Consider the following 20,365-nt stretch of genomic DNA (forward strand, 5'->3'; position numbering starts at 1 on the left):
AAATAACGATGCCATAATGCCTATAGTAGAGACGAGAAACATATCTAGCATGGTTTGAAAATAAAAAGCAAAGCAGCAAAACCCAGGTGTGTCTCCTATCTTCAAGAGTATCTCATCTCCTTCATGATTTATAGGAAGCAACTTAACCAGGAAGCGAGGGAGAGAAATAAGGGAATAGGCTTGTATCTTGCAAATTGATTTTATTCATCAGTGTAGCTTAGACTGAAAATACATAGCCAGCCATGTTAATAGCTCAGCAAACAGCTCCAGGATTGTTTTCTCAGACCATAAATTCGGAACTGTCAAAGTCATTTTGGTAGGATTAATTTCAATTATCCAACTGTAAATATCGTCAGAGATTCACAGCCTGATCTCTGACATGCAAATCAAACTGAACTTCGTATATCTCATGTAAACACAGGTGCTTATTTAGTTTTGTAAACATATGCTGTAGACTGTCTATTAAATGCAAAAAATGTTATTTATGTTTTTAAGCTTGAGAAATTATTTGCACCAAGGCCAGAGCATTCAGGATTAATGTGAAAGCTTTTTTTTTCCCCCCGCTATATCCACTGTATAGTAATTGGTACAGTTCTGCATTTTTCTCTGCTTCCTTCCACTAGTGCAAAACACAGTGGAATTCAGGCCATGGAGAAATGTAATTCCGTGCTGCCCTGCAGCAGACCTGCAGGTGAATAAAGCTCTCTGAATGGGATCCATTGCTGCTTTCTGTTGGCTGTTTTTATGTCTGCCGCTTATTTTTTCACCTTCTCTTAACAGAATAAATTTTGGCTAAGTCCTTGTTATTTTTCCCGTGCTCAAATTTTTTTTTAAATGTATAATAAACAGTTAACATTGATGTTCAGTCACGAGTAGTTTTCTTGTGCACTTATTGAAGTGAAAACTTAACAAATAAATATATATATAGCATGATCAGTTAATTATCCTGTACAACCGCTGATAGATTACCTTGTTCTTAAGATATTCATAGGAAGTTCTTTTACTTCTTTCCAAATATACACCAAAATGATTGTTGACAACTTGTGCTTTTCTGTCCCCAAATCAGGAATTTTTCTGTCTTTATGGAGCGTGAGAGACGTGAAACAAATCAATTTTTGCTACATTTACGTAATTCATTCATTTCTAAGCCTACATGAAGAGTCTTACTCTCTGGTATCCCATCTCCTCTTGATTGTTGCTGATTTCAGTTTTACTTTTTCCTCATAAGAAGCATTTTAATTTGGGGAAATGCAGAAGGTAGTGTGCGTTTGAAAGAAATTAAACAGGGCTGGATTGTTTAATTAGAAGCCCCTAATCAACTATAGCTTCACTTACAGTGATACCATGAAATGATGGTACTGTATTCTCCTTATTATTAACACAGTCTGACAGAGTGGAGTGCAAGGCACGTTTGATTGGATTTTAAACTGCTATGGTAGTGTCTTTTTGTTCACTTGGCTTTGGTCTCAGTTAAGAAGTTAACGTTCCTTGGCTTACCAAGTTGGCCAAACTGATTGCTTTCTACCATCAAAGCCGTGTGAAGTCACCAATGTTAGCCATCTTTCTTGGGCATCTTTTACATTCACATCTTTTTGTTTTCTTCCCTTTCTCTTATTCAAGGGACAGCTTTTAAATGAAATATCATTAGGTTTGTAGCTATTTTTCACAACAGCCAACAACATCTACATTAGGACTCTATAAAGATTATAAAGCCACTTAAAGTTGAAAATGGATTCCCACTGGGTCAGTTTGAGCAGGAACAAGGGCAGTTAACCACTTGGCATGAAGATTTTCTTTACTGGGTGACTGTTACCTGCCTCACATTTCAGTGGGAGAGGCACCAAGAGCTGCTGGCCAGATACCATGTTTAATTGATTCCAGTAAATGTGAAGCTGATCTATTTTCAGAAAAGACAGATGTCCTCCAGGAAACTGGAAGGCAGGCAAAGAAAAACTCAGAGGACCTGTGGAAGGGCCATCTTTGGGTAGTTTGTAATGTATGTACTGACAGCCTATCAGCAAGTGCTTGCCATCTTGATAAAGGAGAATTCCCTCTGGAATCCTCTGGGGAGTACTACAGAGACAACCTGCTGTTAATCCCTCAAATACAAAAGAGGCCTATGCCTAAATCTCCAAATTTATAATTGTGTAAGAGTTCCGTGACACGTTTTTCAGGACCAAAGGAAATCTAAAACCTGGTTTTTATGATTCTCAGAGAGCCAATTTTAAAATATCAATTTAAAGATGGTGAATTATCAGGTAGAAAAAATATATTCATATATATAGATTTTTGAAGCGTAGTTGTTGGGTTAAGGGGAAAATATGGTTTAATCTTCATAGTACTATAAACATCAGGCTTTGGTAATGAGAATTGTTTACTATAGCTGTGTATTTGCAAGTCTAGGTAATGAAACAAGTCATACCTACTTCTTCCAGAATGGCTTAGCTGGGTTAGTGATGCAGTTACTTACATTTGGTAAGGAAATGGGTGCATTGCTTTACTGAAAGCTGGATAGTGAGTTATTGCTCAAGTGAAGCTGAGTTATATACTATGCTGTGGCACAGAGGTTGGGACTAGATCATCTTAAAGCTCCCTTCCAACCCAAACCATTCTGCGATTAAAAAGCGACATCCCGTCCCTTGGTAACAGAATGAAGAAACAGGTGTTTGATTTGCAAAAGATACTAGTAAAGCAATGTTAAATGCAGTGGCAGTTGTGTGGTTTCTGCTGAAGTGGTGTTGGCTACAAGTCTAGATAAATCAGTGGCATCTGTTGATGTGGGTTTTTGCTGTGTCTGTGGTAATTTAGGTTATATGTGAGGAGCATACTTGAATTTCTTAGAAACTAGAATGATAAGATTTTGTTGCGGTTTTCTAATATCAAAAATATGTCCTTTTTCTGTCTTTGCAATTCTTCATGTGTATTTGACCTCGACCATTTTCTTATACTATCTCAGCATCCGGTGTGGCTTGGCAAACTCACGCAGGGGTCAATTTTGTTTTATATTCCAGTTTCCCTCTATCAGCCCAGAGGTGCGTAGGTGTCAGTGATGTGTAGCTGGCCGATGGATTCTTCTTGGAGAGCAGTATGCTTTGTTGGAACTACTAAAGCACTGTGATCTACTGCAAGTTGGATACTTTTCCTACTTGGTTTACCTCTGTTGTCAGAATGCCTACTATGTTCTCTGACAGCTGTGGTTCAAGAGCAGGATGCAATACTTAAGCTTCTTCCATCAAAGCCTAACCAAACAGGCTGGCAGGTCCAGAAACTGTAGTCTGCTTGATCCTGCTGTGGGAGGCCCAGTTATTTTCTCTCTTTGACAATGTGCAAGTTGAATTTGTTGTCTCATTCCCAAGTGTGCAGGTGGTATAATTACGGCTCCTGTTAAATAATGTTCTGTTCTTGACAGGGTGTTTCCTCTGTCCTACATTGAAATGTGCGGGACCAGCACCCAGATATCCAGCATGTTCTAAGGATTAATATAGTTTTTCACTACATATCCTTGCTCGTTATCTGATTGTTTTTTCTCCTCTCCTTTGTGTTATGTTCACTCATTACTGGCAGCCTTTTCTTCATCTAACCTATTTTTCTGGAAATACAGTCTTACAGTATCTCAACCAAAACAAAAAAAGTTGTACCAACAGAGAGCGATTCATACCACAGTGAAAGCTGTCAGCTGTTATTACAGAATTTATTGAAGACAACAGTTCATTAAAGTGAAGTATTTCAATCACCACAACCATATCCTGTCAGTACCAGTTAGTGCAAATATTACATGTAGAGCTTGTGATGCGTGGTGGAGGGGAGTGCTGTTTCCTAAAGTCACAGTGCGCTGCGATGCAAGGGACTGCCAGTTTGCTGTGCTTACATCTCCAGTGAAGTAACAAGAGCAGGAGTATGTCTTAGTATGAGAACAACACTTGGGTAGGCAGCTCCACCTGAATGCAAGTCTGCTGTCTGCTCTGTATGCCTTCCAGTTTGAAACTGGCTGAACTGGGCAATAGGTGTCAGAATGAAGGTCTGCTCTAATGGATGTCTTTGTGCAAATATATTTCTTGTTTGAATTTTTGTCTTCTAGTTTCATGCAGTCCTCATAGGGAGTTGTGTATGAAATTTTGTTTCTTTTTTTTTTTTATTTATTTATTTTTTTTTTTTAAGAATTCAGGCTTTGTACAAACTCTTGTGTTGTCAGATTTTTCCCCCCAAAAGCTGTAGCTCTAATTGTCCTACCACGTTAAAGCAAACTGTTCATCTTTCATTAGCTTTGGCTGAAATATGAACACAGCTCTTATCTCACACCTTAGGACAGTGAAAACAAGGTCTCTTGAGTCTTTTATTAAAGTTGAAAGACACTGAGTTGTCTTTTTATCTTCTTATGGTGTGAATTATATATGGTTTTCAACCCAGTAATGGATTGTTTTATCAGTCATGCTTTTCAAAAGTCTCAGGGCGACTTCTGACCTAAACCTCAAATCTCCATGCCAGGTAGAACAATCCTTAATAAAATGTACTTTGGTACTATATGCAGATTTTTCTTCCAGACGCTTCTCAGAATCATGATATCCACAAGACAGAAGAGTTTAAGCATACAAACTGTTTACATAGCCAGTCTCAAGCTTCTCGAGATAACTCATCTTTTGGCTTCGGTGTAAGTGAGGAAACAAAAACACAGACAGCTTTCTCTCTGCATTTGCAATAGTGAGAACGGTATCGTGCAAAAATCTCATTTTAGGCCAGTCAATATTTTTCACATCTAGGAAGCATTTCAACATCTGAAATGCAATATTTTATGCATATTTTACTGACCTCAGAGACTGCAAAGGCATGCGTGTCTATTAGAAACCTACTTAAATATGCATTTGAATTATCCACATGATGCAAAAATCACTGAGTTCCTTTGTATTTTAGGATATCTTTAAAAAAAAAAACCTGTTTCTGTCACCAAAACAGAAATTCTAGGTTATAGTTTTGGTAGTGAGAGCGTAGTAAAACATGGACAGAAATTGTGGATTATTTAATGCACAACAGGTAGTGTGTGTGTTACTCTTGCATAGAGGGCTTGCCAGTAAAGCTGCATAGAGCAAACATAGCTGGAGTTCTACTGGGATCTCCTCTGAAGCAGTACTTCTAATCTTGAAAAAAGTAGTATGCATGATGTTCTGCTGTTTAAAAGACAATTTCCATAGCTTTCCAACTCAGAGTTTGTTTCACAGTAATATAGGTCTGAGCTGGCTGTGTTTAGAATGTTAAGATGAAGGTGGTGGCTTGAGGATGTGATGTGCAACAAGACTAGGTGGGAAGTTAGCAGCCAGCACTGTGACGTGGTGAAAACCTAATTCTGTATGTGAAACATCCCTGTAAATCTTAACAGGTTATCACTCATGCCTCGGCAGTACTTGGAATACATATTCAGTACCTACAACAGTAGCATGAGCTAAGCTTTGATATCTACAACGAAAGGTCTTAGTAGTCTCTTGCTGGAGATGCGTTTCCAGAAGGAGGAGAACGTGTGACAGCTTGCAGAAATGCAGTGCTGGTATTAAAATCACTTAGCAAATAGCCTAGATGGCCTTTTGGTGCCAGAACTCAAGATCCCACTCACTGAGCTTCTCTCTTTTAGCTGAACTAATGTGAGGTGCTACTTGGTGTTCCTATGTTGTGAGGTGATGTCAACATGATGAAATAGGAGGCAGTACTTTCAGAGCTGCCCTCATATATTCAGACCTGTAGGAGGAGGAAAGCGAACCACTTGGGTTCTTTTGCGTGCGAGTTTCAAGCTAACCTTTCCTTCCAGCTATTTGCCAGAGGGAAGCAGCCCTTTCCAGCTGCGTTTAGAAGAGGGGAAGCTGTAGTACAAAAATGTGCTCTGAAGAAGTGGTAAATCAGATTGAGGAGGGGTAGCCTTGGGAATGCAGCCCTTCATGCTCTGTGTTTGAGCAGCTTCCCTGCTGAAAACTCAGGGCTGGTCCCAAGCCTTGCTATGGTGATGATGAAAATGAGCAGAAGGAAAATGCCAGCACCTGTAGCTTCAATGAGGAGGCCAGGAGTTTTATTCCTCGCTCTGGCCTGTTAGAGAACCCAGAGTGATATTGTTTTTGTTGTGGCTCTGTGTCGAAGAGCACAGCAAATCCATTATTCATAATATCTTCCCAAGTTCACAGCGGCACCGAATGGCACTGCGAATCTCCTTAAAGCTGCCACCCACTCAAATCCATTTTATTTGGACAAATAAAGAAACTCTGCACTGAGAAAACCAATTTGAAAATGCACTGAAATTCATTTTCTTCACTTAAATATTTAAGTGCTTATATTTATTGTATTTCAGCCGTGTTGTACTGTTTTCAAAAAGGATTTTCTCATTTAATAGATCTGAAGGAGTTTCAGTCACATTTAAAATTGTAGAAGAAAATAAACTAGCAGCCGGCAAGGGCAGCACTGCTTGTTGTGCTGTGAGTCTGTGCTCTGTAGGTTAAACCCATCCATTAGTGTTGTGAGTAACTGCATATTAATTGGCAATACCACAGTCCTGGCCCAGACTCTTAGTCCTCTGCACTGTTACAACTCTTTTTAATAAGTATACAGCAGCATTTTATATGTAAAAGGTGAAGGACTTACGTTCACAGATTGCAGGATAACACCAAATAAAAAGGGGCCTTTAAAGTTCACCAGTTGGTGCATTTTTGATTTGAATACTGTGGATTTTTCTCTGGCTTTTTTGTAAAGGCCATTTCTTCTGTATGTCATATAATAGTACAGCAGCTTCAGGTAGAAGCATTCGTGATGTGCAGATAGCTTCGTGCCTAATGCAGTGGTGTGTGAAGCTCAGTGAGCACAGCTGGCCCAAGTCCCCTTAGCTGTGTACCGAAAGCTGTGCTGTTCCCACACTGCTGGTTTGTTTCTTCCTTATCTGGGTTGGGATTGGGGCATAGAGATATCTAATCTCATATAAAAATAAGGAGCTGTGAGAATTAGGAACTGCTGGTATTGCTTTATCTGTCCTGGAACGTCATCACTCTAAGACTGGACCAGTGAAAGGGTTCTAAGGTAAATTAATGAAAATTTTTGTGCTCTTTGCTTGCTTCGGAGGGGTGATATTTAAATTAAACCACTTTTCATAAATGCTGCTGCGTCCTTGTGGTTGTTGATTTATTCTCAGTAGATTTATTTTGCTGCTCTCCTGTATAGGTCTTGTTTCATTCCTTCCCTTTCGTCAGTAGTTGATTTATTTTGGAAGGGAGGCAAAATAATGTTTTAGAAACAGCAGATCCCATGGCATCCGTCACGCGGTTTCAAATTGACTCTTAGCAAACTGATGCCCTGAGAGAGTTGCTTACTGTCTTCTAGGAAGATGAGCCTTCCCCTTGTCAGCTTCTGCCTGGTTGCGATAAAGTCACATAGTCAAGTTCTCACCTAAGCAGATGTTGGTGGGGTGGGCTCCCTTCATTTAGCATGCACAAAGAGTTGGATCTTTAAAAGTGCCTGCGGGATTGATGGAAAAATCTGTTGGAGTGGGCATGCAGTGCCTGCTGAAAATCCCATTAAGCACCTAATTGATTATTTAGGCACCCAAAAACTAAAAGAATCCGAGACTTAGCTTTGTCAGAGAATTTTCAGAGTCTTATCCAAAATACATAAAGTTGCAGAGAAATACGGTATGATAGATTTCTACAGGATGAACTCAGAGTAAGTGTTAACAAGTTATTTTAACCTTTAGTGCTATAAGACTAGCATTTTTTAAAATGTCTCTTTGTATACTGCAGCAGACTTCAATCCTACAAAAAAGCAATTATTTGTCATTACTTTTGTCAGTGATTTTTTTCATAAGAAATTGATTAGATCAGACTCACCACAGGATATCAGCATTCAACAGGAAAGACACGTTTTAATTTGGCATAGTAAGATTATCTGGTCTCCTGTTGTAAAGATAATTCAAAACAGAAAATGACCCAAATGAGATGCCTCAGAAGTCCTTTTTCAGCAGGTTAGAACTGGGAGCAATGATCACTGTTTCTCCCTGCTCTTTGTGTAGCAAAGGTACGATGAGTTTATTTCTTCAGAGCCCTTATTTCAGGGGCTTGGAAACATAGAAGATGTGACAAAGTCTCCGAAGCACTTGAAATGCACCAGAACAGAGAGCTGAGTATTGAGTGCAGATGACTCATCTGCTGCCTGGTATTTTCCTTGAGCCGTGGAGGCCTAAAACCTAACAGCAACCTGTCTGCATAGAACAGATCCAGCGTAACCATAAATGCACACACAAAAAGTAAAATTGCTTGTATCTATATGCATTGTTATCTTTGAATACTCAAATGAACTGGTGGAGACACTTTGGGTTAGCCAGAAAAGGCAGAAGCTTTAGCCATAAAGTTTTTCTCGAAGGAGAAAGCAAAAGGAACAAAAAATGGCAGCATCCATACTGACGCAGAAGCAGGGCATGGGCTGAATGCTGATGTCAGCTGGAATGGTAATTGTGATAACCCACTGCCGCCGGGGAGCGAGCCTTTGCTTTTTCTCCTGCAGATCTGCTGAGCAGAAAACACTCTCGCAGCAGTTCTGCAGTGTTTAACGTCGGCTTAAATGGTTTAGATCTATTTTATTATTACTGAGATTGTGCTTATCTGATTATCTGGTAGCCATATGCCTCGAGGGAGTAGGAGATAATTGTTTAATAAAATAAGGCTATGGTTTTCAATAAGTGATTTCTGGCGCTCCCATCTTTAACTGTCCAACAAAAAAATCCCTTAAGGAAGTGTGATTTACAGAAAGTGCTGAGCACTTAGAGGTGGAGTCAGAATATTACATAGGCAATTGCAGCGTACCTTTCTTAACCTGAGCTTGGTTGCTGTCTACAATTCTGTAATACTTTTGTACCTTCCAAATAGTACTGGGCGTCTCAGAGGTAGAGAAGATTGTGTTCTAGTTTCTGTCCTAAGGATTGAGGTGGCATTTTGTTCAATGAGTATGAAATATAAGAGCTGACCTTGGAGGGGACCACTTCAGACCACATCATCAGTCTACAGAAACTTCATTGCAGCTGGCTGCATTTATTTTCTGCATGTAGGCAGACTGCACAAGGAAGTTAGAAAGATACAACCATGATCAGAAAGCTTAATTCACGTGTGTTGAATTTCCATAGGCAGAGCTGGAAATGAACCTGGATTTTGAAATTGGCTGGAGGGATCTAAGGTGTGTACACCTCCATCAGGATAGGATTAGTTGGCAGTGTGGTTTTAGTAGAGTCCATGTCCCATAATTATCTGATACTGATGCTATGGAAGTGCTTCCTAAGCTGAACTCTTCAGAGTAGTATGAACAAATTTATTTCTCATTTCTGCCTTAGTTCAGAGGTAAGAGAGATCAAATATTTCTGATGTTCCCAAGCAAGAGTAAGGCTCTCTGTAGGAACAAGATGGTCCTTGAAAACAGCTTAGGAGCTGTGTTTCAGCTATAAATGTTTATATCTTATTCCTGGCCTAGACTTTGTCTCAAAGTCTTTTTTGTTGACCTGGTTCTCACCTTGGGAAAATGTCCCCCTTTAGAGACACAAGATAACTGAAAGGTAAAGCATATGAAGCTGAAAAATTTGGATCAAATGTAACGTGCTTCTGTTTGAAGGAAAATAGCTCATCAAAGTTGATTTGGAGCCCAGTTGCAATGTAAAGTGAGGTTTTGCAGCAGCTGTTGCCATCATCTGAAAGATGTTTGGTGCGGCCAGCAATCAGATGTTGACTACTGGGATAGAAAGGAAATCCTGACAAGGTATGGACTTCAACTGGGCCTGCGTAATAAAAGGCAATGAAGAACATGTTACAATCTGATATGAAACGCATATGCTGCGTAAAACTTTTCATCTGGCCTTTGTTCTCTTTGAACTAACTATAGTTTGTTATCTGCTGCACGTGGAAGTCCGAGTGGTTGAGTTCTGACCAGCCCTTGTGTGGCTCTTAGTTGAGATATACTGGTTTCTGTTGGCTGAATTTGTCAGAGCACTGTATCTTCTGGTTCAGTTAAACGTTGAAGAAAATGTTTGCATTTAAAGATGTAGTTATTTCCCGATTGTGTCTGTAAAGGATTCCTCTGCATCACCATCCCTTTGGAAATCTGGCTGATCTTGTGAGTGCTATTCTTCTGGTAATTACACTTTCTTTAGGTACACAACATGATTATGTATGTTTAATTGATCAAAAATGGGTACCATAAACAGGAAAAGAACAGAGGCACTGTGAAGCATTCTCAAGTAGAAATCTTATGCCTTACAGTCTTATTTTTCCTGGAAAAAAAATAAGATAAAAACTCACTCAAACTGTTCTTCTGCGAGCAGAAAATAGCAGAACATCTCTTACTTCCAATCCAGGCCACTCAGTGATTTCTAAGCAACACTTGTTCAAAGAAATGTAAGACGTTAAGAAATTAAATCTTCATTATGGTAGTGAGCAGTGTTCCAAGCCACTGACAAGGACAACATGATGGGCACAGACTATTAGTTTTTTTTTCCACACTTTTTGTAGTAAACCAAAGTAGAGTGGCATTATTTCTGTACTTCCTATGTTTCAATCACGTGAAACACACAGAACCATTGTCATTGGTAGTTACTATTCTTAGTGTTTGTCAAAACACAGCTTGGCTTGGGGTAACGTTTGAATCTCACAGAGAAGTAATGCAATTGTTTTTCTTTTCTGTAGTGGTCTGCTGCCTAGCTCCAACCAAATGTAGTACTGTGGAAGTCTCTTGTTCTGTAGTACCTGAACAAAGGCAGCATTCTCCATACTCAGTGGTAGAAAAATTAGGGTTCTTATTCTGTCTCAGGGTAGCATCAGGTGCTAAAATCTGCGTTGAGTGCTATAGCAACCAGTGTGTCCTTAAAACTTCATCTATTTTTTCCTCAGTGGGTATTTTTTCAGTGCTATATCTTAGTAGCCTGAGTAGAATCTCACTAGTAGTGGGTTTCCACACACTGAATAAATACCTGGTGTCTGTTAAAACACACGTAGCCAAGATCTTCTATAAATCTTCCAGGAAACACGCACGAATTACATCTGGCTTCTTTTCCAGTTACACATTTTCTGTTACATAAGTTATAGGGAACTGAGACAAATAAACATTTTAATCCCAAAGGTAAGGCACAGTTTTGCAACCTCTTTGTCCTGCCTTGTAGAACAGTATTTCAAGGACTGTGATTATTTGGCTGTTACCCAATTTCACTGCAGAACAAAAATATGACTGGAGAGTTGCTTTCTGCTGCTTAATTAGAAATTTATTAGGGAAGTTTTGACCAAATGTCCCTCACTATTAGACCTTGCTGAATCTGAAGTTCAAGTAATTAGACTTCATTTATTATAATGCATTGCCCTCTTTTTCTGTTCTGTATGTTCTTTCCTATTTTTTCTGTTTTCAGTTACGTTTGGTTTTCCTGTTCTGGGCATTATTTGCCGGCGAGGCTCTTCCAACTATCAGAAATAGGACAAAGTCATTTTTAGAACAGCAAAATATGTAAGGAGGCAAGGTCCCTGGAGACAAAATAAATCTCCAACACAACAAAAGAGCTCTCCTGTTCTATTTGGATGTTGCTGCTGGCTGAGCAGCTTGTTAGCAGCACCTGGACCATACCTGGCAGCAGGGCCGTGCCCCACTTGTTTGGGTGGCATCATGGAGCCTCAGAAGCCCATTGTAGGTGCTGAAAAGGTAAGAGGTCTACAGACAGTCTTTTGAGTGCACTACGTTGGACTTGGTTTTCCTGCTGTAGGTAAATTTGAACACTTACGAGGTTGAACCCCCCCCAAATATCTCTGCTAGTGGGCGCTCATAAAGCAAAATCCAAGTCTGAGGACCAGCCACGCTCAGATGATGCCCTTCAGTTTTCTCTTAGAGCTTTGTTGGAAGTGAGGGCTTGCAGCATACCAGATCAATCTGGTCTGGACTGTGGGCATATCTGGTCATGCATGTGGAGGGGTGCCCTACAGCTGTAGGTTGTAGTACAGAGCCAGGAGAAGAGGACTGCTTCCACATCATGTATGCAGCCGTGTGGTGTCTGTTCACCTGGTGAATCACTGCAGGCTTATCACTGCTTCCAGCAGCAGCAGTAGTGCTGGTGGATGAATGAGTCCTCACAAACTGGCCTTGAGAGAAAGCTGCTGTGTCACCATCCCTGGAGTTGCTCAAGAAACGTTTTACGTCTTCTACCAAGGGATGTGGTTTATTGGGAAATACTGGTGGTAGGTGGAGTGGATGTTTTTGGAGAGCTTCTCCAGCCATGGTGATTCTGTGATTCAGTTCACCTCCTGGGGAAAGCATAGGGAGGTGAACAGGGCCAAATGTCAGTGGAGAAATCTGTACTCTGAAACATAAGCTTCTGCAGCCTCTTAAAGCTTGCCAAGCAGGACAAAGATCTCAGTGATTACTCATGTCTTAATTAAAATAAGCAGATTTTGATCAGTTTCAGAACTTTCATGTTTCAAGATCAGTCAGGTAACAGCTAAGCCATCACTTGTAAGGTCTCCTGTTTCCCCACAAGATCTAAGAAAAGGATTAAATGGTATTTCTGTGCAGAAGTAACGGTGGCTCTGAGCAGCCTGGTCTGGTGGTTGGTGACCCTGCTTGTGGCAGAGGGGTTGAATCTAGATATTTTTAGATAATCCTTTTCAACCCGACCATTCTATGATTCTGTTTTATTGCAGACATGTAAACGTGTAGAGTCAGATGAGTAACATATGTATTGTGTTCAAGGCTTATTCTTCTGGGGCTAAGCCTTACTAGTTGCTAAATCTTTCCTTTGCTTTTGGCAAGAGAATCAGGAAAAGAAAGGCAGAAGGGGCAGAACTGCACCCTTAAACTTACCGGTTCAGTCTGTACCGCTGCAGGGCTTGGTCTTCTTTTGCACGCCCAATTTACTGTGCACTAGACCACAAGTGTGAGCTGTCAGGCTCCTGCAGCGATGAACCTGGAAATGGTTCCACTCCTGACACCGGCAGCAAGCAGGACTGCAGGCTGTGCTCATGGGCTTGAGATGGCCCTACTGGTCCTGCACAGCACACCCTGACCTTGGTGGTGGCCATCCTGCTTCTGCTCGCTACTTATCTATAAACTCTCACAGTGAACGTTGTCTGAGAAGAGTAATGAAAAATGATTTCAGGTAATTTAGTAAGTCAGAGATGGCTCTGCAAAATGGTCCTTGCCAGAGAAGCACTGCCTCACAGTTTCTTCCAGGCCAGGGCGTTCCTTGTTTTGCACAGTGCTTAGGTTCTGAAGATTAACATCTTCCATGAGTGCTGACTGATAAGAATTACATGAAGAAAGATTGAATTCATATACTTCTAATATTTTTCTAAATATTTTAATTATTAGAAGGACTGTGTATCTTCTCCCAGAAACAGTAGTAGTATGTGCTTCAGCATTTGGTTTTCCAGGTGTCAGATGTTAGTTAGAAAGAGGGCACAAATGAATATTCTGAATTTGAGGAGAGCTTCATTTTACTGAAGATGAATAATAATTGAACCAAGTGTGTCATATTGACAGCATCACACCAACATATATCTTTTTAGAGACAAATGTGCTTTGCAGAGAAACTGTCCTCGCATGTCAACGTCGTAGAAAATGTGTTGCATTTAGTGAAATAATGGGTCAAGAAAAAATCATTGTCATAAATGATGGTAGGTACTTTTTACTGAAATACTGGTAGTTTTACATTCTTGACATGAATAATTGGATGTGTCATGTGTGAAGCTACCTAGAAATAAAATAGAGGTCATAAAATGTAAAGACATGATAGGATGCATTTATAACAGCATAAAACAAACTGGCATTTTAATGTCTTAAGCCAGCCCTTTTGCTATACTTGCCCATTGATCTAGGCTGGAAAAGTTCTATGACTAATTTAAGCACATTTTGGAGATAAAGCCATATAATGGGAAATTGATAGGATTTGTTTTTGTTAAAGGTATTCTCCTTTTAACTGCTACAATCCTATAACACGATCAGAGCTGATCTTGTGTGACCTTACACAGCTTCCCCAGAAATGTTCCATCCGCGTTCTTGCAAGTGACTTTCCAGTGTAATTTACTTTGACATTTTGCTTGATAGGGATTGCAGGTCACATAGTAGGATATTACTCAACAGGCATGAAAAAGGGTTTAGTTTAGTGCTCGTTCAATGGATTTGAGAGAGGAGAGTAGCTGCTGGAGAAGATGGCACAGTTGGAGAGGGTTTGTGTGGTTAGTGCCTTCCTACAGAAGGCATGTAAGAAGATGGTTGCTAGAGGCCCTGATTCCAAAGTACATGCTGTAATCTCATTAATTTCAATTAGTTTATGGATGCTCTTAATTACTGTGCTTGAAATGAGATTTAATATGGTTCTGCAGTAGAACAACTATGACTAACTAACTAATCATTGAAAAAGCATCATCCTACCACATTTCTTTACAATGAGAGCTCAGTGTAGAAACCACTTAAAAAAAAAAAATAAAAAAAATTGTGACAGATATTCTCTTGTTTACATAGGATTGCTAGTGTAACCATGAGTGTTTCTTTTAAAAAAAATAAAAAATAAAAAATTCAAATAGTAAAAGAATTGGCAACACGTGTTGCTCTTGTTTGTTTGAATCTTTAGAAATGATTATGGAGCACCACAGGCTCTCCATCTCTCCATTGCTTTGTGCCCCATGTAGTCTGTAGCAATAAATACGTCCAGGCAGTTGTAAAATGTTCCCATCAGGTAGTTCCAGCTTGTTCTTAACTCTGTGTGGATGCAAAAGTGCAGTGTAAGAGATACCTAACTGCTATCTGTGTTTTCTTTTTAGTTACTCTGCAGATGGAACGGCTAACTAGCACTTAATTTGTCTGCTTTTGTGTTTTAGTGTAGGTAATGCTCAGTTAAGCCTTATGGAAGTGGCATCATCACATATCTCATTTTCAGTGTAGTTATTCCTTTTGAATTTGAATGGGCCATTCTGGACTGTGATTCTCCAAGGAGAAGTCTCTTAGGAATTGAGCAAAGCAATTTCTTCAATTGCTGTTAAACTGGTGATATCGATAAGGGCTACACTAATTTCAGTGCTGACATCAACGGTGTGTTTCTGATGACTGTAACAACCTGCACGTGTTGGTTTGGACCTCTTAGGAAGCACTGATACCCTGTGAGGGTGGAGCACAGTTGCTGATTTGTTGAAGGGCATCGTTAGTGTATCTGATTGTAAGGGAAGGAAAATAAACCCAGTAGAGAAAAAGGAAACACTGAGGATAATTACTCACAAGTCAAGAAAACGTGTGATGTTTTACACTTCAAAAATACTACAAATGCAGGATCTGTGAATACGTTCACCATGCATCCTGCGAAATACTGAGCTACGGGGCAGTATTTGTACTGTGACATAATTCAGGGTCATTCAGGATCTTTGTCTCTGGATTTAAGCACCAAGAGAATTACAAATGCCTATGAACCAATTCTTCGTAGACAAACGTCCCTCTTTTCCAAACATTAGTTTGGAAACTAATGAGAGCAAAGCTTATATCTATGAGGCTGTGCTTTCATAAATAGGAAAAAAAGCAACAGTTAATGCATGTTGCTGCAGATTTATTCTAATATAGATGAACTTTAGCCATTGGATAGAAATATGAGCTCTCGTGAAAAACAGGATAATGGTCTACCCTTCTTATCAAGTTTTTTGGGGAAAAAGAATACCTAAATAAAATATTCTCCTCTTCTCTAAAAGATAGCTTGTATACAAGACAGTCTTTCTGAAATTATATCTCAGCTGGAAGGAAAGATGAGTTTATTTTATATAGCAGCTGGAGATTTTTTCGAAATATCAGTCAGCCAGTTCCCAGAGTGGTAAATTAAATCTTGAGAGCCAGAGCTCGCTCATCAGTACGCAACGGTATGGAAGTGGCAAGGAGAGAGACTGACAACTGCATCAGGTCTGATTGTGCATGTTCTTGATGGAAAAGTACAAATCATTTCCTTCCCGTCTGCTCCTGTCATGGTCCATCACTTTAGTCCATTTTCACCTTCTGAATGGGCCCCTCCTGCTTTGGCACCTAATTAATCTCTTGCAAGCCTGTTCTTGCAGCCTGTCTGCCTGGGGTGGCCCATATCTGAAGGCACTGACTCAGGGACAGCATTGCCTTGATTTCCATTCCTTCCCACCCTTTCCAAGCTTTCTTTCATCCCCAAGCAGGTGAAGGCGTGATTGTCCCTCTGCCTTTGGAGAGGGCACACACACTGGTGCTACAGGAAGGTAACAGAGCACTGTCACTCTGTGCTCTGTAAAGCTGTTCAAAACTGGTAAGTGCCCACAAAAGCACATGGCATGATTTTGGTTGTAAATGTTCAGCAACTCGAAACTCCCTTCGGTGTAACAGGCAAACAGAAAATCACTGACCCCTTTTGAAAAATACTATTCCTCTACACAAATGGAACTATACGAGTGGAGATGAAAAGGGCACCCTATGTGGTGTAAAACATTGCTACGAGGCTGTGAAACAAAAAGTTGTTTTATTGAAATGATTGCATTGTCGTTTATCAAGCGATCATGAATATCAGATCCAGCGTGCACTGAGTGCTAACAGCTGTGATAATTTATCAATAGTTCAAAATGAGGCCTGGTGATAAAATAACACACTCAGTCTATATAATAGATAATACTGAAGAGTACAATGTATTACCTATAATAGAAAAACATAGATTCTGTAAAATGATACATGTAGAATCTAATATTCCTTTCAAATATATTTCTTGGATAATATTTCTGCTCAGATGTAACTTATCTCCCTTCTGCTAGCTCTTCTGTGGGGACAGGGTTGGTGTTTGGCTCAGCACAGCATCTGCAGTTCAGTCTGGGAAATGGAAAGACAGTGCAATAGGCTGAGAACTCAGATCAGTGGTTTGGGAGAGCGTCCATCAGAACCCTTAAGCTCTGCTGGCCTGCTTCTGATCTTCAGAGCTGTTGATACAAAGCCTGCAAGAGCTCCGAGAGTCTTCTGGCAACATGCAGGCAGGAGGCAAAAAAAATCACATCTTTAATTCCCTCTGCTGACAGCTTCCTTAATAAATATTGTAAGAAATTCTCAGTTAAGAGCCACCCAGTAATCTAATTTGCAAGCCTCAATGATATATTCAGCAGCCAGCTCGGGAGGTGCATTTCCACTGTCAGAATCACATGAGCAGGGAATAAAATTCTGAGCTGTCACTGAGAGCTGTAGTAATTTATGGTGGCTTGTTGGCTTTTATTTTTTCCGACTGTATTTTAAGCCAGCTCAACAAAGACGATAGAGCTGCTACTGACTTGATCTTGACTATGTTTTTCCATAGCATGCTCTCCTCCTTGTACATTTTCACAGGTTCTAACATCACAAACACTGCTAAGTGATGGTGTTTTATCTATAGCTAATGAAATCACAGATGAATCCCATATCATGGGTGACTTGTGTACAGCCACACTGGCTAGTGAACGCCAGTTCATTTCAGTCCCCCTCTCATCCTGTGTAGAAGCAAAGCCTTTGCCTTTCCCTCCGGTGTGAATAATCCCAGATCTGTTTGTTGCTTTCTGCGTTGTCCCATTGCATCACCCTTGGGATCTTCCTTCTCTTCTCCTGGACTCCTGGATTTTAGGTATCATTCTGTTCTGCTGTCCTTACAAAGACCAGAACAGAAGCCAAAAACCTTGTATAACATCATCGCTCTGTAGCCATCTCCAGCCTGTTTTGTGCAGTGCTCTAGTTGTTGTCTCTCTAGTAACTGCACCAGGAAGAGCTTCCAGTGTAGTTTTTCATCTGTGTCAGGTTCATAGCCTGAACTGAGAAGAACTAGTAGCGTTTTCTCAGAAATTAACCCATTAAAAGATAAGAAAACCAATCAAATGGAGAAGAAAGCTAAACAGAAACCTGTGGGATATTACTTCATAGCTGATCAGCAGGGAGAGGGCTGCATAGAAACTAGGAAAAATACATAAAGTCTGTTATTAACTCATCTCTTGTTATCCTGAATGACAAGTGCTGTATTTCTGTTGTCTTTTACAGTGAGAGATGCAGATACACTTTGCGTGGCCATAAAGACTCAGTCAGTAGCATTGAATTTCTTCCATTCTCCAACACTGTTCTCACAAGCTCTGCTGACAAGACTTTATCTCTCTGGGATGCCAGAACGGTAAGCAATCTTCTTCCTGGTCTTTCTGGAATTCAAGCAAGTTAATGGCATGGATAGTAGGAGAAAAATGAAAGCCAGTTTAGAATTAAAGGAGGAGGTAAGGGTGATGTGGCAATGGAATGTTCATTAACGTAACTTATTATTCTTGGACGAAAAATATCACCTTTTAGCATTACGACAAATGGACGTGCACCTAAAAAACTAAATAAACAGGTAGATTTTGATGTGAGTGATGGTTTGGATTAGGATGCAGCACAGTTCAGTTTCCAGTCAGAAGATAGAAGAGCGTCAGTTCAGTTTTGACTGGCTGCTTTTTTAAGCATGGCGTGTGCTTTAAGGAAATGGGGAGAGATAGCATAGGAGAAATATAAGATGCAATAACTTGGAAGTCTGAAATATTTTTCTTCATTTAGGAGGAATTCCCCTCAGAACTCACTGCTGATTTCTCATGCAATATGTATGGCTTTTCTCCTGAACATATTGCTGTAGGCAGTGTCAGAAACTGCATCTGTTCCTTTATTTTTCTATACCTCCGTTCTTTAGTATAGGTATAAATGGATTTAGTACCTTGCAGGGAGTAATTGTCCCTGGTGCTTTGCAGTCTGCAAATATGTAAATCCTGTTCAGGTCGAATACAAGTACAGGGTAAGAGGCATTTTCTTCTCTTTCATCAGAAAGTTCAATAATTATTGCTGCTGCTGTGGTATTTCATACTGAGCAAGTCTTGAAATTCTCCAGTTACCACTTCTGTTGGTCGTGAGGTCACTCGGCATTTTGTGATCAGTGCTGAACATGGAATTGCCCACAACACAGAAAGCTGTGTTGATGGAAGAGGTTTGAGAGGAAAGAAGCAAGAAGCTAATGCTGTGTATTCATAGATATTGCCATCAGAGATCTACAAACACAGCATGAGAAAAACTGACGTGAAAATGACTGTAGAATATTTGAGATGCTCATTATGCAATTTCTATTTTGGATCATAGAAACTGACTGAATAGAAGGTCGTTTAGTAACAGTCCTGGGCATAAAGCACAACTAGTTGGAATGAAGCCAGCCAAGACTGATTATTATTAAATGCCTTGGTTTGTAAGAATATTTGATATCTGAACATGAATAATTCAATTGGAGAAAACATTGGAATACAGACAGAAGTGAAAAATCATTGGAAAGCAAGGTTTCTGCTTTGTCTTTAGTAAATCCTGCATGGAACTTCACTGTGCAAATGTCTCAGTAATCTACTGTCTATAGCAAACTAACATTACGAAAGAAAAATTCTTTTAACTGTTAACTTAAGAAAAAAGCCCTTGACCAGTGCTGCTTTTCAACGAGTAAGTTTGGAGAAGGTAGGAGAGGCCTTCTGCAAAACCAAAACTCTGTGTATGGTGTTCTGTTGTGTATTTATTCAGTTCAATTGTTTCCCCATTTGGTGGGAAATGTTTCTAGTTTCAGACATGTGCCCACACTGAAGCATCACTTCGGGTGGCGAAATCTCCGTGAAGATGCTATCTCCTAAATACTGAGTGATAGTTAATGTTCCCTCCAGAAAGATGATGAATGATTTTCTCCCATTAATTTGGAACAGAATATTTTCTCACCTCTGTAAGATCAATTAGCATTAAGGAGTACATTTAAGATAATTTTAATGAAACATGAAAATCATACTCCGGTTTGTTTTCTCATAAATTAGATTCATATTATTAATCACATCTTGCTCTTCAATCATTAACTTCAGTCAGCTCTTTATTATTAAAGATAATGGATGCACAGAACTGTAAGTCAGGGCTGTGTAAGTTGAATGGACAATGAGCTCTGGATTTGGGGTAGAATGGAACATAAATCTTTGTAATTACTAAGCTGGGGCTATAATGCAGCCTTCAGACTTTGGAAATATGTGACTGCTTTTTTATTTTTTTTTTTCCTAGATAACATAGGATCAGATCTAATGGTTAAAATAAATTTACAGCACAATGACTGTAATTTTAAAACTAAGTTATATATTGCCTATAGGGAAATGAGAACACAGAACTGGCAGTATTTAGATGATTATGGCTCTTTCCAAGCATTCTGGGCAGAGAAATGGAGTTGGTGTTGGATTTAGGTAGGAATTGACCTCATACTGCACCAGACTGCCACTAGATTGTATGCATGAGGCTGAGACTGCAATTCATGGTAGGGATTTCTTGCCAGTAGAGCCGATGGCACTTGTGCCAAGATAAGTTGTGGATTTTA

The 20,365-nt window shown here is 39.8% G+C and overlaps 1 protein-coding gene across 1 annotated transcript in view; it reads left to right on the top strand.

The window, feature by feature from the left end:
* SPAG16 (sperm associated antigen 16) overlaps window positions 1-20,365 on the top strand; it is a 349,932-nt gene that overhangs the window by 201,018 nt on the left and 128,549 nt on the right. Inside the window, exon 13 of the mRNA XM_052675105.1 lies at window positions 18,010-18,136. Coding sequence (XP_052531065.1) covers window positions 18,010-18,136 — 127 coding nt within the window. The remainder of the gene's footprint in view (window positions 1-18,009; window positions 18,137-20,365) is intronic.

Source organism: Tympanuchus pallidicinctus, unplaced genomic scaffold (genome assembly GCF_026119805.1).
Source record: "Tympanuchus pallidicinctus isolate F22 unplaced genomic scaffold, pur_lepc_1.0 scaffold15, whole genome shotgun sequence".
In the NCBI taxonomy this organism is placed as follows: domain Eukaryota; kingdom Metazoa; phylum Chordata; class Aves; order Galliformes; family Phasianidae; genus Tympanuchus; species Tympanuchus pallidicinctus.